The 15,894-nt window shown below is 52.0% G+C and overlaps 1 protein-coding gene across 1 annotated transcript; it reads left to right on the top strand.

Annotated features, from left to right (window-relative positions):
• The first annotated feature begins 500 nt into the window (after window positions 1-500).
• Rnf122 (ring finger protein 122) lies at window positions 501-15,894 on the top strand. Its single transcript, XM_048330826.1, has 6 exons — window positions 501-637; window positions 7,684-7,840; window positions 12,497-12,542; window positions 12,766-12,807; window positions 14,639-14,721; window positions 14,954-15,894. Exons 1-6 carry the CDS (start codon window positions 613-615, stop codon window positions 15,066-15,068), a joined length of 468 nt encoding a protein of 155 aa, XP_048186783.1. The 5' UTR covers window positions 501-612; the 3' UTR covers window positions 15,069-15,894.

The following is a 15,894-nucleotide window of genomic DNA, read 5'->3' on the forward strand; positions in this document are numbered from 1 at the left end:
GACCGAGCTCTCGGCGGGGCGTCCCCTCCCTCCCCAGCCTTCCCACCCCACCTTCACCACGGGCAAGGAGGTTCCCCGGGCCAAGGTGTGGGACCCGCCTGGAAACGCCCTGGAGCCGGAGGAGGGCTCCCATTGGCCAGGAGGCGGTGACGCGTGGGGGCGGGGACTCAGAGGGGGCGGGGCTCCGCGGGGGCGGGGCTCCGCGGGGGCGGGGCTCCGCGGGGGCGGGGCGGGCGCAGCCCCGTCGGCTTTAAGGATCGCGGTGCGCTCCGGTCGGCACCGTGGGACCCGGGCTCCGCTCCCAGCGCCGGCCGAGCGCCCCTGCCATCCCGATCCCGATCCCCGGACCCCTGTGCCGCTCCCCCCCCCTCCCCGTGCCGCCCCTCGGCGCCCCCAGCCCGGGCCCTTCGTGGCGATCTGCCCGCCCGGGCGGACCTTCTGTGGGCTTCCTCGTCCTCCCTCTTTGTGGCCCGGGGGACTCGCGGGAGAGCCCCCCACGCCGGCGGGAGCGGACCCCTCCGGGAGCGAGGCCGCCGTCGCGCGCGCCCCAGCCCGCCCTCCCCGGCGGCGCCCGCTTTCCTTCCCCGGAGGACGCCGACTGAGGCTTCATTGATGCACCCGTTCCAGTGGTGTAACGGTGAGTCCCGGGGCGGGGGAAGCCGGCGGCGCAGCCCGGGCTGCGGCTCGGGGCACCGGGGCGTGGGGGTGGGGGGGGGGACGCACAAGGTTCCTGGGCCAACGGGGCTCGGCGTCCTTGGGGAGCCAAGTTTCCTCCTCGGCGTCCTGGCGCCCACCTCGGCTCCCCACCCCGCGGGATTCGAACTCGTCGGCGTTAGACCCGGGCAGCGGGGAGCGGGGTGGGGATGGGGGTCTGGAAGGGCCTCGGGGCGCGGGAGCCCCGGCTTCCCCAGCCTTTGTGTGAGTGGCTCCCGGGCTCGGGCGCCCGCGTCCTCGCCTTTGTGCGCCCGGGCTCTGTTCTTTGTTGTGGCGGGCGGAGGGGAGTGAACTCCGCGCCCAGGCGAGGATCTCCTAGAGGGAGCTCAAGTTCCCGGCCGGAAACTTTGCAGGCGCGTGTAACCACCCGTGCACACGCATAGGCACACGCACACGCGCGCGGGGCTGCACGCGGGGTGGGAACGACGCTCGCTCTCCCGGGTGGACAAAGCCCCGCGGGTAGATGGCCCGGCCGCCCTCGGGGTGCGGGGCCGGCCCGGCGGGAGCTGTGCGCGCCCTGGGGTCCGGAGCGCGGGGCGGGAGCGCACCCACCCCCCGGGACCCAGCCTCGCGCGCGGGTTCCAGGAGCAGCCTCGCCGGGAGCCCGGACCGGGGGTGGGGGGCGGGGGGGGCGGCTCAGGGGAAAGGCTGGGCTTGGGGTTCGGATCGCCCCCCCGGGCTGCGAGAAGGAGGAGGAGGGTTCTTCCCGAGCCCTCCCAACGCTGGGGGCGCGGGGGGGGGGGGCTGTTTTAAGGCCGGAGTGGGGCAGCGTGTTGTGTGTCTCCCCTCCCCTCCCTTCTTTCTCTTTTTTCTGTTTTCTAGTTGGGTCTGATTTCCTGGAAATGCACCGGGCCGTCGAGGAGCGGGCGGTGCGGGCGAGGGGGCGGAGGTGGGGGCGGGGGGAGGACCGCGCACCCCAGCTGGGAGAGAGGATCCCGGGTGGCTGGGAGGGGAAGCACAGTTCCCAGATCCTCGGGGCTGGCTCGGCCTGCCCTTCCCTGACGTCATCCCCGCACCCGGCCTGCCAGCCCGGCGGGACTCGTGAAGTTCAGGCTTTCCGAGGGTGGCCAGACAATGAGACAGACTGACCCACAGGCCCCGGGAAGAGCGGAGGCAGCTGCCGCCGATCCTGCCCCCTCTTCCGTCTGGGGCAGCTTTCTTTTTTTAACTTGGTTCGTGCTAAACACCACTACCACCCCCAACTCTTGCACTTTTTTTTTGTACTAGATTTGGGGATCGAAATCAGTAGTAGTACCTGGATGCTGTCGAGATCCTCACATTACAGGTGTGAGCCCCCCGCCTTTGCTAGCCAGCCCTGGGTCTTGAACTCAGGGCCTGGGCACTGTCCCCTGAGCTGTTTGTGCTCAAGGCTAGCTCTGCCACTTGAGCCACTTCTGGCTTTTTCTATATATGTGGTGCTAAGGAATTGAACCCAGGGTTTCATGTATACCAGGCGAGCACTCGACCACTAGACCATATTCCCAGCCCTTCATGTACAATATTATTTAAAATATTCTATAAAACCACCATCAAGGCCTGGGGATGTGGGTTAGTGGTAGAGTGCTTGCCTAGCATGCATGAGCCCTAGGTTTGATTCCTCAGGGCCACATAAACAAAAAAGGCTGTAAGTGGGGCTGTGGCTTAAGTGGTAGAGTGCTATTAATCAAAGAAAGAAGTTCAGGAACAGTGCTTGATTCAGTCCTGGGTTCAAGCTCCAGGACTGGCAAAAAAAAAAAAATACCATCGAAGCTGTATGTATAGGTATAGGTAAGAGATTCAGCTGTTATAGAAGCAAAAAGTTCGCATCACTCCCTGAAGCTTTTCTCTATGCCTCTATATCTTTTTACAGGTGGCTCCTGCCTGTAATCCTAGCTCCTCAGAAGGCTAAGATCTGAGAAATGCTGCTCAAGTCCAGCCCTATCAGGAAGTCCATGAAACTCTTTTCTCCAATTAACCACCCCCCCCCCAAAAAAAAAAAAGCTAGAAGTAGAGCAGTGGCTCAGGGACAGACAGGCTCTGAGGTGTCAAGCCCCTGGAGCAGCACACACAAAGACTGAAGTTCACACACTTAATCTTGGAGCTCCGGGATTTGCTGGGGCCGGTGTCTTCAGGGTACTGGTATAGGCCTTTTTGTAATAGTAGTCTCTGCCACAGCACTACAACTTCCCAGAACAGGAAACAAAGTTCTTTGGGACTCAAAAGTAGCTGGGTCCATCTCATGAAAGACACCTGGAAGAGCCAAGACGAATGGGGGATGAGCTTGAGGGGTAGCCCTCATGCAGTGGTAGGAAGCTAGGAGGCTGATTTTTCTGGAAGCGAAGGCCTGGGGCCCTTTGCCGGTGTAAAGTGAAAACTGATCGATCGTTCCAGCCCATTCAGTAGTAGTCTTAATGGAAAGTTGATAGCCTTTGCCCACTGAGAGCGAATATTTGAATGCGAAAGGTGGTAAAGCCACTTTCTAACCCTGCTTGGAGCCTAGAAGCAAGAGGCTTTCTGCTAGGCAAAGTAAAGCTTAGTAGCTAATTCTTCCTTTAATTTCCCCCTAATCAAGAAGTCCTTTAGAACAAGAACTTCTTTGGCTTGTAGTTTCCCAACAAGGTCTAGGTCAGAACATAAAGCAGTCCCACAGCAATGCTTCTTGGCTGACTGGTGATTTATTTAGTTGAGGGCAGTTTCTGGGCAGTTTTCCCAAACATCAGTCTTCTTTCTTAGAAGTTGGAGTTTTGTTGCCAAGAAGACCAGGTTATGTGAACAAAGCAGGGAATTATTTATTAACAAGTTATCAGGATGAGCACTAGCCTAGGCACTGGAAGTCCAAATTAATGTCCTCAGACATCCTCAGGCTGCCTAGGACTATGTCTGTTTGGTGTCTCTCTATCTTGTTTCAGTGTTGACACCCATCCCTATACTATTTGTATCATGTTCTTTCCTAAACAGCAAAGCATCCATTCCTCTACTTTTTGTTTTTTTTTCAGATAGGATCTCAAAATGCAGTCTGGGCTGGGAATGTGGCTTAGTGGTAGAGTGCTTGCCTAGCATTCATGAAGCCTTGGGTTTGATTCCTCAGTACCACACAGAAAAAGCTGGAAGTGGTTCTGTGGCTCAGTGGTAGAGTACTAGCCTACAGCAAAAGAAGCTTAAGGGCAGTGCCCAGGCCCTGAGTTCAAGACCCAGGACCGGAGATATAGATAGATATAGATAGATATAGATAGCTATAGATAGATATAGATAGCTATAGATAGCTATAGATAGATATAGATAGATATAGATAGATGTAGATAGATGTAGATAGATGTAGGTGTGTAGATGTATAGATGTAGATAGATAGACTAGGCTAGGCTGTACTCAATAACCCTCCTTGTCTTCCTAAATGCTGGGATTATAGGTTTATGCCCATATACCCAGTTCTTCTCTGTTCTTTTGTCTATAATAGCAACCTTAGTGCTTGTATCATCATCACTATGATACTCAGTACATGTTTGAGTCAAATTAAGTTGATGCCAGTGACATCTGTGTTATTTAAGATACTTTTTGTATATGAGCCAGTACTGGAATTAAATTCAGGGCCTTGCACTCTTACTTGTTTTATGCAAGGATGGCACTCTACAACATGCCACACCTCCACTTCCAATATTTGCTGGTTAACTGAAGATCATTTCAGATTTGTCTTCCTGGGCTGTCTTTTTGGTCAGTTGTGGGGCTTGAACTCTGGGCCTGGGCACTGTCTCTGAGCCTCTTTACTCAAGGCTAGTGCTCTTATCACTTTAAGCCACAGCACCACTTCAGGTTTTCTGGTAGTTAATTGAAGATGAGTCTCAGGGACTTTCCTGGCCGGGCTGGCTTTGAACTAGGATCCTTATATCTCAGCCTCCTGAGTGGCTAGGACTACCGGTGCCTAGCTCTGGGCTGATTTGAACTGAGATCCTCAGATCTCAGCCTCCTGAGTAGATGAAACTATAGGCAAGAGCCAACAGCAACCCCTGGCTAAGACTTGAGTGAGCAAGAGCAGACAGTTGAAGTAGGCCCTGAGCACAGTAGAATTCAGGCAGAGAAAGAGCATTGGAATATCACCAATCCAAGCCTGGCCAAAATCAGAAAAGGCAAGGGAATTCTAGACAAGAAAAGGTGAATGAACTAGTGAGAGGGGTAGGTGGTTCAAGTCTGTAATCCTAGCTGCTCAGGAGGCTGAGATCTGAGGATCATGGTTTGAAACCAGATGAGGCTGGAAAGTCCTTGAGGTTGTTATCTCCAATTGATCACCAAAATAGCCAGAAGTGGCTCAAGTGGTTTAAAAAAAAAGGGGGGTGGGGGGTGTAGGGGGGCTGGGAATGTGGCTTAGTGGTAGAGTACTTGCCTAGCATGCATGAAGCCCTGGGTTCCATTCCTCAGTGCCACATAAAGAAAAGGCCAGAAGTGGCACTGTGACTCATGGTAGAGGGCTAGCCTGGAGCAAAAGAAGCTCAGGGACAGCACCCAGGCCCTGAACTCAACCCTCAGGACCAACACGGAAACAAAACTATGGAAAAGAACCGAGGTGAAGAGGCACGTAGGGACAGGGGTGGATGTGTGTTAGAGACACTGGGGAGATATTGAAAGGAGAAAGAATGCATGCATGTTGGGGATGACTGGAATCCAACCAGGAGTTTGGAAATAGAGTAGGAGGAGGTTGTGTCAGACATGGAGGGTAATTAGAGAAGGAACTAGAAAGAATGAGAGAGAGTAGGTTAGCTAGTATGTAAACAAAGGATGTGGCCAGGCGCTGTTGGCTCATGCCTGTAATCAAGATGTTAAGATGGGAGGATCACAGTTCGAAGCTAGTCTGGGCAGGAAAAACCGAAACGTGAACCACCAAAAAGCCAGAGTTGGGAGTGGTAGAGTGGAAGTTAACCTTGAGGGTAGTTCACAACTCAGGACCTGAGTTCAAGCCCCAGTGCCAGCACAGAAAAAAAAAAAAAAAAAAAAAAAGAGGTGACAGAGTTTGGGTGGAAGTTTGTGGTCATGAGTTGGATATAAGAGAAGAAGAGGAATAAATGTACTGTGTGTCTAATTATCTTTCTCCTCACTGACTGACTGAGGGCAATTAACTTAAGGCGGGAAACATTATTTTTGCTTGTGTCGTCAGAGGTTCCAGTCCCCTGTGTTGGGAGGGTGTGACTTTACATCACTGGCAGCCAGAAATGGACAGAGATAACAGCTCTCAAAGACCTGCCCGCCACCCCCCACCCCCCAGGAGCTGTGTCCTCCAACCCCAAGTTTCCAGAGCCTTCCTAAATAGGAAGACATGCATTCTGCACGTGGACAGGGTAACCGTTTCCAAACCATAACAGCATGTCAGTCAGTTGGTTCTAATCTTTTTTTTTTATTTCTGGCCCAACACTGAGCTGTGGTAGCCCTGATAATTACCAGGTGGAAAAGATGCCCGAGAGCAGAGGGACTTTCAGGGTCTGACCTAGTACGCTGCAAGACTGAGCAGATTGCATGCTGATAGGGGGGCTTTCCCCCCTATTGTTGGGAAGGGGTCGTTTTATAGTGGCTTTACAGGTAGGAAATTATATATAGGCCAGGTGCATTAGCATGCCGCTGTAGTTCCAGCTGCTCAGGAGGGTCACTCAAGCCCAGCAGTCCTAGCTCCCGTTGGGCAACATAGCAAGATCCCCTCTGTTTAAAAAACAAAATGGATTCATTGGTAGCATGAGAATGCGGTGGGAATGCCGCTCGATCTCATTCATCCAGGCCTCCTGCCTTTCTTTCCCTCGGCCGCTGCTGCCATGCTCAGCCTGTGGCTTTCTATCTTATCAGACTGTTTTCTTTCCAGCTCCGATTTGGCTTCCAGCCTTGGTGTGTTAGGGAGGCCTAAGAAGAAAAGCTTTCCTTAAAAGTTTGTTTCTGTGCCCAGAACCTAGTCACGTGCCAGCATTTACCAAACCCTGGCTGAGGGGAGGAAACTACCACCGTGAAAGGGCCACCACCGTCCCTGAGCCCTGTGGGGAGGGGAGGGGAGGGGAGAGTGGCTGGCCAGCCGTGCAGAGAGGGCATGTACTCCTCGGGGCCCACGGGGCCTGTGTGGCGCTGCCCCGGGGCTTTGAATGAGCCCGTGGGGGGGGGAGGAGGAGGCTGCGGCTCCCCGCCCCCACTGGGCCGCTCTCTGGAACACACTGGCCGGGTCTTGGAGCGAACGCTTTCTATTCTAGTCCTGGCACAGCGCGTCTTTTGAAGCAGGTGGCTTAATGACAGATGACCTTTGCAGTTGCACTTCGCAGTTTTCAAAGCCAGTTTCTTACCCCATCGTTTGCAGTCTTTCTATTTTGCTAGTTTTTCTAGGACAGAGTGAAGCCTAGAGAGAGCTAACTTGGTAAAAAGGTCACATAGTTAGCTAGGAAGAGAGCCGGGGGGGGGGGGGTCCAAACCCAAATGTTTTCTCTTACCTCTTCTGTTTGGTTCTACATGCATTCTGTGAGCCTCTTCTACCTAATGGGACGGAAGTTTCCGGCCTTTTGGATCTTTCACTACTTTGATTAGCATCCCCCTTTCAGAGATCAGTAGTGAAACAGTCCCCCCCAGTGCTAACAAGATTAGCCCTGGGATACATAAACTCATGCCCTCAAATTAAAGGCCCATGCCTATAATCCTAGCTACTCAGGAGGTTGAGACCTGAGGATCTTGGTTTGAAGCCAGCCCATGTAGGAATCTCTGAGACTCATCTCTAAGTAACCATTAAAATAAGTAAATAAATAAAACAGCTGGAAGTGGAGCCCAAGTGATAGAGCACTAGCTTTGAGCAAAAAAAGCACAAGGACTGCACCCAGGCCTTGAGCTTGAAGCTCCAGGACTAGGACAGACAAAACAACACACACGAAAAAGCAGATTGAGGCTAGCTCCTGCTATTAATGTACAAGTGACACAGTATTATGACATTAACCCCAGTGGTAAGTGACTAATTCTTAATATTTCCATCTTCTCTTTTTGCAGGGTGTTTCTGTGGCCTGGGGCTAGTTAGCACCAACAAGTCCTGCTCGATGCCACCCATCAGTTTCCAAGACCTCCCGCTCAACATCTACATGGTCATCTTCGGCACCGGCATTTTTGTCTTCATGCTCAGCCTCATCTTCTGCTGTTATTTCATCAGGTGTGTGGGGTCACTGATCACTGTGGGAGCAGAGTCGAGGAAGAAAGACCGGGATTGAGGGGAGGCTGAGCGAGGGTCCCGAAGCAAAGTGTTTTGCTAGTGCTGCTGGTCTGAGGGACCTGGCTTAGCCTGCCCTTCTGCTATCTGTGTTTCTATTTCTGTCGGCCTATCAAGTTGTGCAGAGCATATGAGGTCACTGAGGTTGGACCGAATCCCACCTCTCGGTCAGTTACTCTAAGGTTGCCTCCTATTACTTACTACTGTCTGCTTGAGTAAATGAGTTGGGGGTCCCTTAATTCCGTAATCTCCTCCTGGATTAAGTACTGTGGGTGTCTAGGAACAGGTCCTCAGCATGTGGTTTTGGTTTTTTTGTTGTTGTTTTGTTTTTTGCCCTCCTGGGAAATCCTGTTGTCAACTCTAAATGCTAATATTAGCTCTATCTGGTTTTGTTTGGTTTGGTTTGGTTTTTTTCTTTTTTTTTTTTTTCTTGCCAGTCCTAGGGCTGGAACAAACTCAAGGCTTGCTCAAGGCTATCACTTGAGCAAAAGTGCCACTTTTGGCTTTTTTCTGTTTATGTAGTACTGAGTAATCGAACCCAGGGCTGCGTGCATGCTAGGCAAGCCATATTCCCAGCCCAGAGAGCCTTGTTGTTTTTTTGTTGTTGTTGTTGTTTTACCTTGTAAGAGCTTCTTTTTTTTTTTCTTCGTACCAGTCCTGTTGCGTTGAACTCAGGGCCCAGCTTCTGTCCCTGAGTTTCCCAAGTCTGGTGCTCTACTTTTTGAGTCACTGCTCTACTTCTGGCCTTTTGTCTCACATACTTTTCTGCCCAGGATGACTTTGAGCCATGATTCTCAGATCTCAGCCTCCTGAGTAGCTAGGGTTACTCACTAGTGCCTGGCTCCTCTCCCTTTTCTTTCTTTTTTTTTTTTTTGCCAGTCCTGGGGCTTGAACTCAGGGCCTGAGCACTGTCCCTGAGCTGCTTTTTGCTCAAGGCTAGCACTCTACCCCTTGAGCCACAGCACCACTTCCAGCCTTTTCTGTTTATATGGCACTGGGGAATGGAACCCAGGGCTTCATGCGTGCTAGGCAAGCGCTCTACCACTAAGCCACATTCCTAGCCCTCCTCCCTTTTCTTGAAGTTTCCTCCCTTAAACTGTTCTTACGAGTGGCAGATCACCTACAGCAAACCCCAAATCCAGCAATTTACCTAATTGCTCTGAAAACTAAGGCTTCCATATTTAGAATGAGATTTGGAGGAGCAAATAAAACCAACTCTTGCCATATATGCATGGATACGCACATAGGCTTCGTATACGCGCGCGCGCACACACACACACGCCCCAAATTGCAAAGGTGGGCAACAGAAGAAAATCCAGAGACAATTGTCCTACCCAGGAAATGGGTGAGCAGGATTTCCGAAGGGCCTAGTCTTTGTCAAGGGCCTTTGTGTGTGCCAGGCATGTGGTAGCATTTTGTAAATCATTCATGTAGCTCCTTTAGTTCTTGGGCCAATACTGCAATTTAAGTATTTGCCCACTGTATAAATGAAGACAGTTAAGGATCTGCCCAAAGTCATGACCTCCAGAGAGATCCTGAGGGGGGGCTAATCTGGGAACAATGAGTCTTTCATTGCAGATTCCTTCCATATGTTTGCTTGTCCCCTGCTTGCGTGGGGATCCGGGGAGCCTTACGGCTGGGTTCTGGGATCCTGCAGAACAGCAGGCTGGGGAGCTGAGGGCCGCTGATTTGTCTCTGCCTGGAGCAGAAAGAAAGCAGACGTGTGGTCACCGGGTGATACCGCTTGGGGCCCCCTGTCCCTCCCGCGGTAATCTGCCCCTTTGCCCCCCTGCCCTGTGTCCAGAGGCTCATTAAGAGGTCGTACGCGAGCCTATATATAGAAAGACACACAGCTCCGAAGCCACTTCCTCTCCTCAGTTTCCTTCTCAGCCAAAACAGGCTCCTGACCAGTGCTCCTGACCCGGTGAGCTCATGAACCGGGGCCAGCTACCCGCTTCTCCCGCTCCGAGCTGCCCTCGCCCCGCCACAGGATGGAAGGGCTAGCGGAGCACAAATAGGCAGGAAGGGAACAATTATTTTCAGGATCTGGCTGCATTGTTTGTTCAAAAAGGGAAAAGAGGAAAGGGAGAACCTGCTGGCAGCGGCTACAAATGGCCTCATTGAAAGCGGAGTATTTTTAGTTGCTTTGCTCCAGCAGCAGCTGAGAACGCCACCTGTCCCGAGCGGCTGGCTCTCGCTCCCTCCCCAGCTGGAAGGCCCAAGGTCTTTGCTTTCTGCTCTGTTTTCTTTGCAACCCTTTCAGCCCTGTTTTCAACATGATCTAATCCTTCCCGGGCTGAATTGTTTCTGTAGCATGAAGGCACAGTTCTGAAGCTCCTCCTCCGTTCCAAGCGGGCTGGAGGTTCCTGGGTAATGCGAGCCACACCGGACAGGTGCTGGAGCGGGGGACCGGAGACTCCGAGGCCTGACAAGCAGAGAAGAGCCCCCCACATCCACACAACAAGTGCAGACATGTTGCAGGCAGGGGCAGTGGTGCCTCCTAAAAGATGTTTGGCACCGGACACAGAGTTCCGAGTGGGATGTCTAGTCTGGCTTTGACCCCAGAACCATGAGAGAAAAAGAAAATATGGGGGCTGGGAATACAAGAGTGCTCGCCTCCCATACAGGAAGTCCTGGGTTCGATTCCCCAGCACCACATATACAGAAAATGGCCAGAAGTGGTGCTGTGGCCCAAGTGGCAGAGTGCTAGCCTTGAGCAAAGAAAAGCCAGGGACAGTGCTCAGGCCCTGAGTCCAAGCCCCAGGACTGGCAAAAAAAAAAAAAAAAAAAGAGAGAGAATATGAACAAACCGTGTGCAGGCCATTTACAATTTCCTTTACTCAGCACAGTGGAGCAGCAGTGTCTCTTCCTCAGCAAGCTGCTAAGAGCTTCCTGATCACAGGAACATGTCTTCTTTAAGCCCAGCCTAGTTCGGTACCAGGTAGCACCCCTTCCTTGTGGAAATGGGGCAAGAAATGCCTGTGTGATCTATGAAAACTGTTCTCTGGGTGATGTACACATAGAATCCTAGCATTCAAGGGGCTGAGGCAGGAGGAGGGTGAGGTTGATACCAACCTGGGACACATGGGGAGACCTAAACACACAAACCTTGCTTCTGGATTATTAAGGAGTGCTCTGCCTGTTAATAATGGGACAGTAGGACACCTGGCAGGCATTCAGCCCAAGACTGCAGTGAACAGAAAGCACAAGGTGGAGAGAAGAGGAAAGCATAGCGGCTGTTCTACCCCAGCCCCAGCCCCGGCCGGAGTCCACTTGGACAGACTTCCCCCCAGGCTCCAGGAACATAGGCTTGCCTAACCTCCTGTCAGGAAGGACAGAGGAGGCTTGAAGCCTGATCTTATCTACCCTGTACCACCCTGGGCCTAGCCTGGCTGTACCTTCTGCTGCCATACTACCCCAGGAACATTGCAGCCTCTAATAATTTGAGGTTCTATCACGCTTCAGAGCCAGCCCAGGCAGGAAAGCCTTTGAGACTCTTATCTCCAGTTCACCAGAAAATGGAGCTGTGGCTCAAGGTGGGAGAGTGCTAGCTTTGAGCGAAAGAGGCTCAGGGACAGTGCCCAGGCCCTGAGTTCAAGCCCCAGGACTGGCGAAATAATAAACACTCTGTATCTCAACAACAAAGGCAAACAGAATTGACTGCAGAATTCAGAATGAAAGTCCCTCCCACTGAAAATAAAACAGTGGAAAATCAGTGCATGACTGCAGTCCAAGCCATTTGCACAGTAAGCCATTCAGAGTAGACTCCATGAAATGTGGGTTATGTTTCCAAATCACATCACATTCTCAGGATTGTGGTGTATTCCACCTAATGGGACAGGTCATGTTCTGTGGTAAAGGACAGGCTCTGCAATCACATAGATTTTGATTCAGATCCAGGTACTCCGGCCAACCAGCTCTGGGAAGTTAGGGCAAATTGCTTCATTTCTTTGGTCTCCATTTACCTCATCTATCCAAGGGAAAGATCTCCCTCTTAGAAGGTTCTGGACACTGTTGCTCTGGGAGCGACACACAAGTCCTTGGTGAACTATTATGCCATTGCTATTAGTAACAACATGCCGTGTTTTGGCTTTTTGAGAGTTGGGCTGTCTGCAGGCCACTGGCTTCGAATGAATAGGAGAGAACAAAGAAGACGTCGTCTGGGTAGTTTGTCTGGCACTGAAGACAAGTGTGCTTTGATTCCAGAATCTCTTGTATTCGCTGAGTGGAAAATTCCCCAGGGTCAACAGAAACTTACTTATCCTGCTACCCTGGCGTTGTGGAAATATCCCTATTAAGAATATGTAACTCCCTGTCTGTGTACATGCCATAGGCAAGTTCGAAGGAATTTACCTACTAGGAAAGGTCACTTCATGGAGAATCTTCCGTCCTGGCAGTAGTAGTAAATCAGTACGAGTCAGAGTCCTTAGTGAACTTAGTGGTCTGCGTAGGTCCAAACTGTGACCTGTGCTAGCTATGGGACAATGTCCCCTTCACTGCTAGAAGGACGCCCATGTGTTCAGCCAGCCCAGCTTAGTGTCACAGATCTGTCCATCCATGCAAAGGAAGAGTAACCTGCTATCTGTCTTCTTCCCCCAGCAAGCTCCGGAACCAGGCACAGAGCGAACGATACGGCTATAAGGAGGTAACCTTCTACCCTTCCCCGGAACTTCTCCTGATAGGAAGGAGAGGAGAATAATAGCCTGAGCTCCCCTGGCCTCCCTCTCCCTGAGAGGCTAGCTCTCCTGTAGCTCTCCTCAAGCTGGGCTTGCGGGGTCTGTCCAGAGCCTTTCACTTTCCCACTGGGAAAGGCTAGGCCTCCCTCATTGGTTCATTCATTGTATAATGGGTGCCTCTTCCCTCCCCAGGTGGTTCTGAAGGGCGATGCGAAGAAGTTACAGCTCTATGGGGTAAGTGTCCTGGGACATTGTGCAGGCCTCCAGCTGGTAGGGCAAGCTGCACTTGTCCACAGTTTATTTGTCAGTCGGCGGTGGCTTGAACGGGGGGGCCTGGGTGCTGTCCCTGAAATGTTTTTTTGCTCAAGGCTAGTGCTCTACCACTTCCATTTTCCCACAATTCTTAGCCCAGACCATTTTTGGAATTTTGGCCTTTCCTGCCTCCATCCAGATCTCCCTAGGCCTAGCATCCCAACAGGTAATTGTTACATGAGATCCATTCTGTCTGGAGTCTACTTGGGGCCGACAACAAAGCAATCACAGAAAGGTTTATAGATGGTTATGGCCCACTGCCCCGGGAGTCCTGCGGTGCCGAATCTCTAAGGGAAGGAGAGTCACACCACTTCCTCACTCACATAGCTGGAGCTCGCTAGCTTTCCCCATGCTAGCTCATGGCCTGCGTGTCCCTAAAGGAAATAAAAGCATCTTCCCTATGAAGTACCCTGTGTTAACAGACTAGATCTGACCATGGTTGCCACAGCAATAACTCTGCCTCTCCCTCTTGACCCTCTCTTAGGTTGCTCCAAATCCCCGGGGCCCCTCAATTCTACTTTTTCATGATCTCTCCCACCTATGCCTTTGAGGTCACAGACCTTCCTAACCAGAGAGTGTTTGTGGTTGTCTGGGAGTGGGGAGGATTCCAGCATCACCAAGCACAAGACTGCCTAGATAGACATGGCCTCATTTCCCTCTTGTTTTTGATGTCTGCTATTTATTATACCTCCTGCTCATAGCGAGTTGTCTTATAAACTTAGGCTTAGATGTCTCCTAAGCCTCCCTCTATAAGAATAATGCAGCACAGATCACGGAGGTTAACATACAGGGAATAAAGCCTAGATTTAAAGAACTTAACTTATCCAGGCACTGGTGGTTCATGCCTGTAATCCTTGCTACTCAGGAGGCTAAGATCTGAGGATCAAGGTTCCAGCTAGTTTGGGCAGAAAAGTCTGTTGAGACTTTTTTTGTTTAATTGCCAGTCCTGGGCCTTGGACTCAGGTCCTGAGCACTGTCCTTGGCTTCTTTTTGCTCAAGGCTAGCACTCTACCATGTGAGCCCCAGCGCCACTTCCAGCCTTTTCTGTATATGTGCTGATGAGGAATGGAACCCAGGGTATCATGTATACTAGGCAAGCACTCTACCACTAGGGCACATCCCCAGCCCCTCTTATCTTCAGTTAAGTCACAGAGAAGGCTGGAGGTAGTGCTGTGGATCAAGTGGTAGAGTGCTAGCCTTGGACAGTGCCCAGCCCCACAACCAACAACAACAACAACAAAAAAAGAATTTAACTGGGGCTAGCTACCAGTGGCTCACATCTATAATACTAACAATTCAGGAGGCTGAGATCTGAGGATTCTGGTTCCAAGCCCCAAGCTAGAAGTTCCATGAGATTCTCTTAAGATGTAGAAGTGGAGCTGTGGCTCAAGTGGTAGAGTGCCAGGCCAGCCTAGAGCAGAAAAGCCAAGCAAGGATGCAACACTGGAGTTTCAAATGCTAGTACCTGTATAGAGAAAAAGGGAGGGAGGGAAAGGGGAAGAAATGAGACAGAAGAGGTAGGGAAAGACATGACTAGAACAACTAAGGAACTAAACTTTATTTTTTATATTTTGGTTTAACTGTAAGCAGCACATAGCGTTAATGGCTATCACCCTGTCAGTAACACAGATGTGTGAAATAGGGCTGGAGGAGGCTGGGCTGGACCTTCCTTGTCCTGGCCAGGGATGACATCATGGATATATATTCAGGATGGTTAATAAGCGTCTTTGTGTCACAACACTCTCTTCCGCAGCAAACCTGTGCCGTCTGTCTGGAAGACTTCAAGGGGAAGGACGAGCTGGGTGTGCTTCCGTGCCAACATGCCTTTCACCGCAAGTATGTGGGGATGTGGCCAGGGCTGCCCTGTGGAAGGGAAATCATCAGGGAGCACCTTCTAGAACTTCCCAATCCCCGTCACCTCCCACCTGCCAGTGAGGCCCGAGGGGCTATGCTGTCAGGACATCCAGTCATCCAGAGGGGTCCCATTGGGAACATTCTTGTTCGGAGGGGCAACAGGGGCCGTCTGGGGTATCTTCTTAGAGGTTCTGTTTCTCTCGTCCGTCCACAGGTGTCTGGTGAAGTGGCTGGAAGTTCGCTGTGTCTGCCCCATGTGCAACAAGCCCATTGCGGGTCCTACGGAGACCACCCAGAGCATCGGGATCCTGTTGGATGAGCTGGTGTGAGGCGTCTGGGCAGCGCCTCCCCACGCACGCCTTGGCTTTTGCTGCAATGCACAGAACCATTGGGTGGAGGCGTCGGGCTTACCGGGAGGGCGCTGGGCTTTCTCCCACAGGGCGAGACCCGGGCCTGGTTCGCCGACTCCTGCGACTCAGCCAAACCCAGTGCTGCACTGCCAGCTGCCTCAGCTCCGCTCAGGGAAGGAGTCCACCTTGGTCTGCCCCATGGACACGGCATCCTCTTCAGGAATCCCCCGAAGAGGACAAGATGGACTCGCCCGGAAGGGATGAGCGGGCTCTGCCCCACCACTCCTTCACCCCACTTCCTTAGAAAGGAAAGGTCAGAGAGCGAGGGCCCGGAGCCTAGGAGAGTCTGCAGAGAACAGGTGGAGTGAGGACCTTCCTGAGGACAAAGTCAATGTTTACAAGGGACCTAGCAGAACCAGGATGGCCGGGAGCGGCTTACTGCAGGGATGGGGAAATCCTTCTTCTGCTAGGATCTGACTGAGGTGCTATCCACTCTCCCCTCCGTCTCAGCGCTTCCTGTTTCGTGGTTGGGGTTTGAGAACCCCTGTTAGGAAGGGCTTGTTGTCTTAGGCTCCACCGGTGCCCAGGGGCCTGGGGCGAGGTGACTTGGTTGCAGGAAGAACAGAAGCCTGCCTTCCCCTTTGTAAATAGTATTTTTATACTTCATCCTCAACATCTCAGGCTTTTCAGATTGGAACATACACCCTCCCCCCTCACAGAACTGTGGGAATGGGAGTCTTCTCTCCAGAGTGGGAGAGGATGGGAGAATGTTATGTATTTAAAGAAAATTAAATTTAATAACAGG

Source organism: Perognathus longimembris, chromosome 21 (genome assembly GCF_023159225.1).
Source record: "Perognathus longimembris pacificus isolate PPM17 chromosome 21, ASM2315922v1, whole genome shotgun sequence".
Taxonomy (NCBI): domain Eukaryota; kingdom Metazoa; phylum Chordata; class Mammalia; order Rodentia; family Heteromyidae; genus Perognathus; species Perognathus longimembris.

Bases quoted from the DNA above. Each gene is read 5' to 3' on its own strand.
- Rnf122 (XM_048330826.1), top strand. From the start codon at position 613: ATGCACCCGTTCCAGTGGTGTAACG. The intron at 7,841-12,496 runs GTGTGTGGGGTC...TTCTTCCCCCAG, and splicing joins TTCTGCTGTTATTTCATCAG to CAAGCTCCGGAACCAGGCAC. The intron at 12,808-14,638 runs GTAAGTGTCCTG...TCTCTTCCGCAG, and splicing joins AGAAGTTACAGCTCTATGGG to CAAACCTGTGCCGTCTGTCT.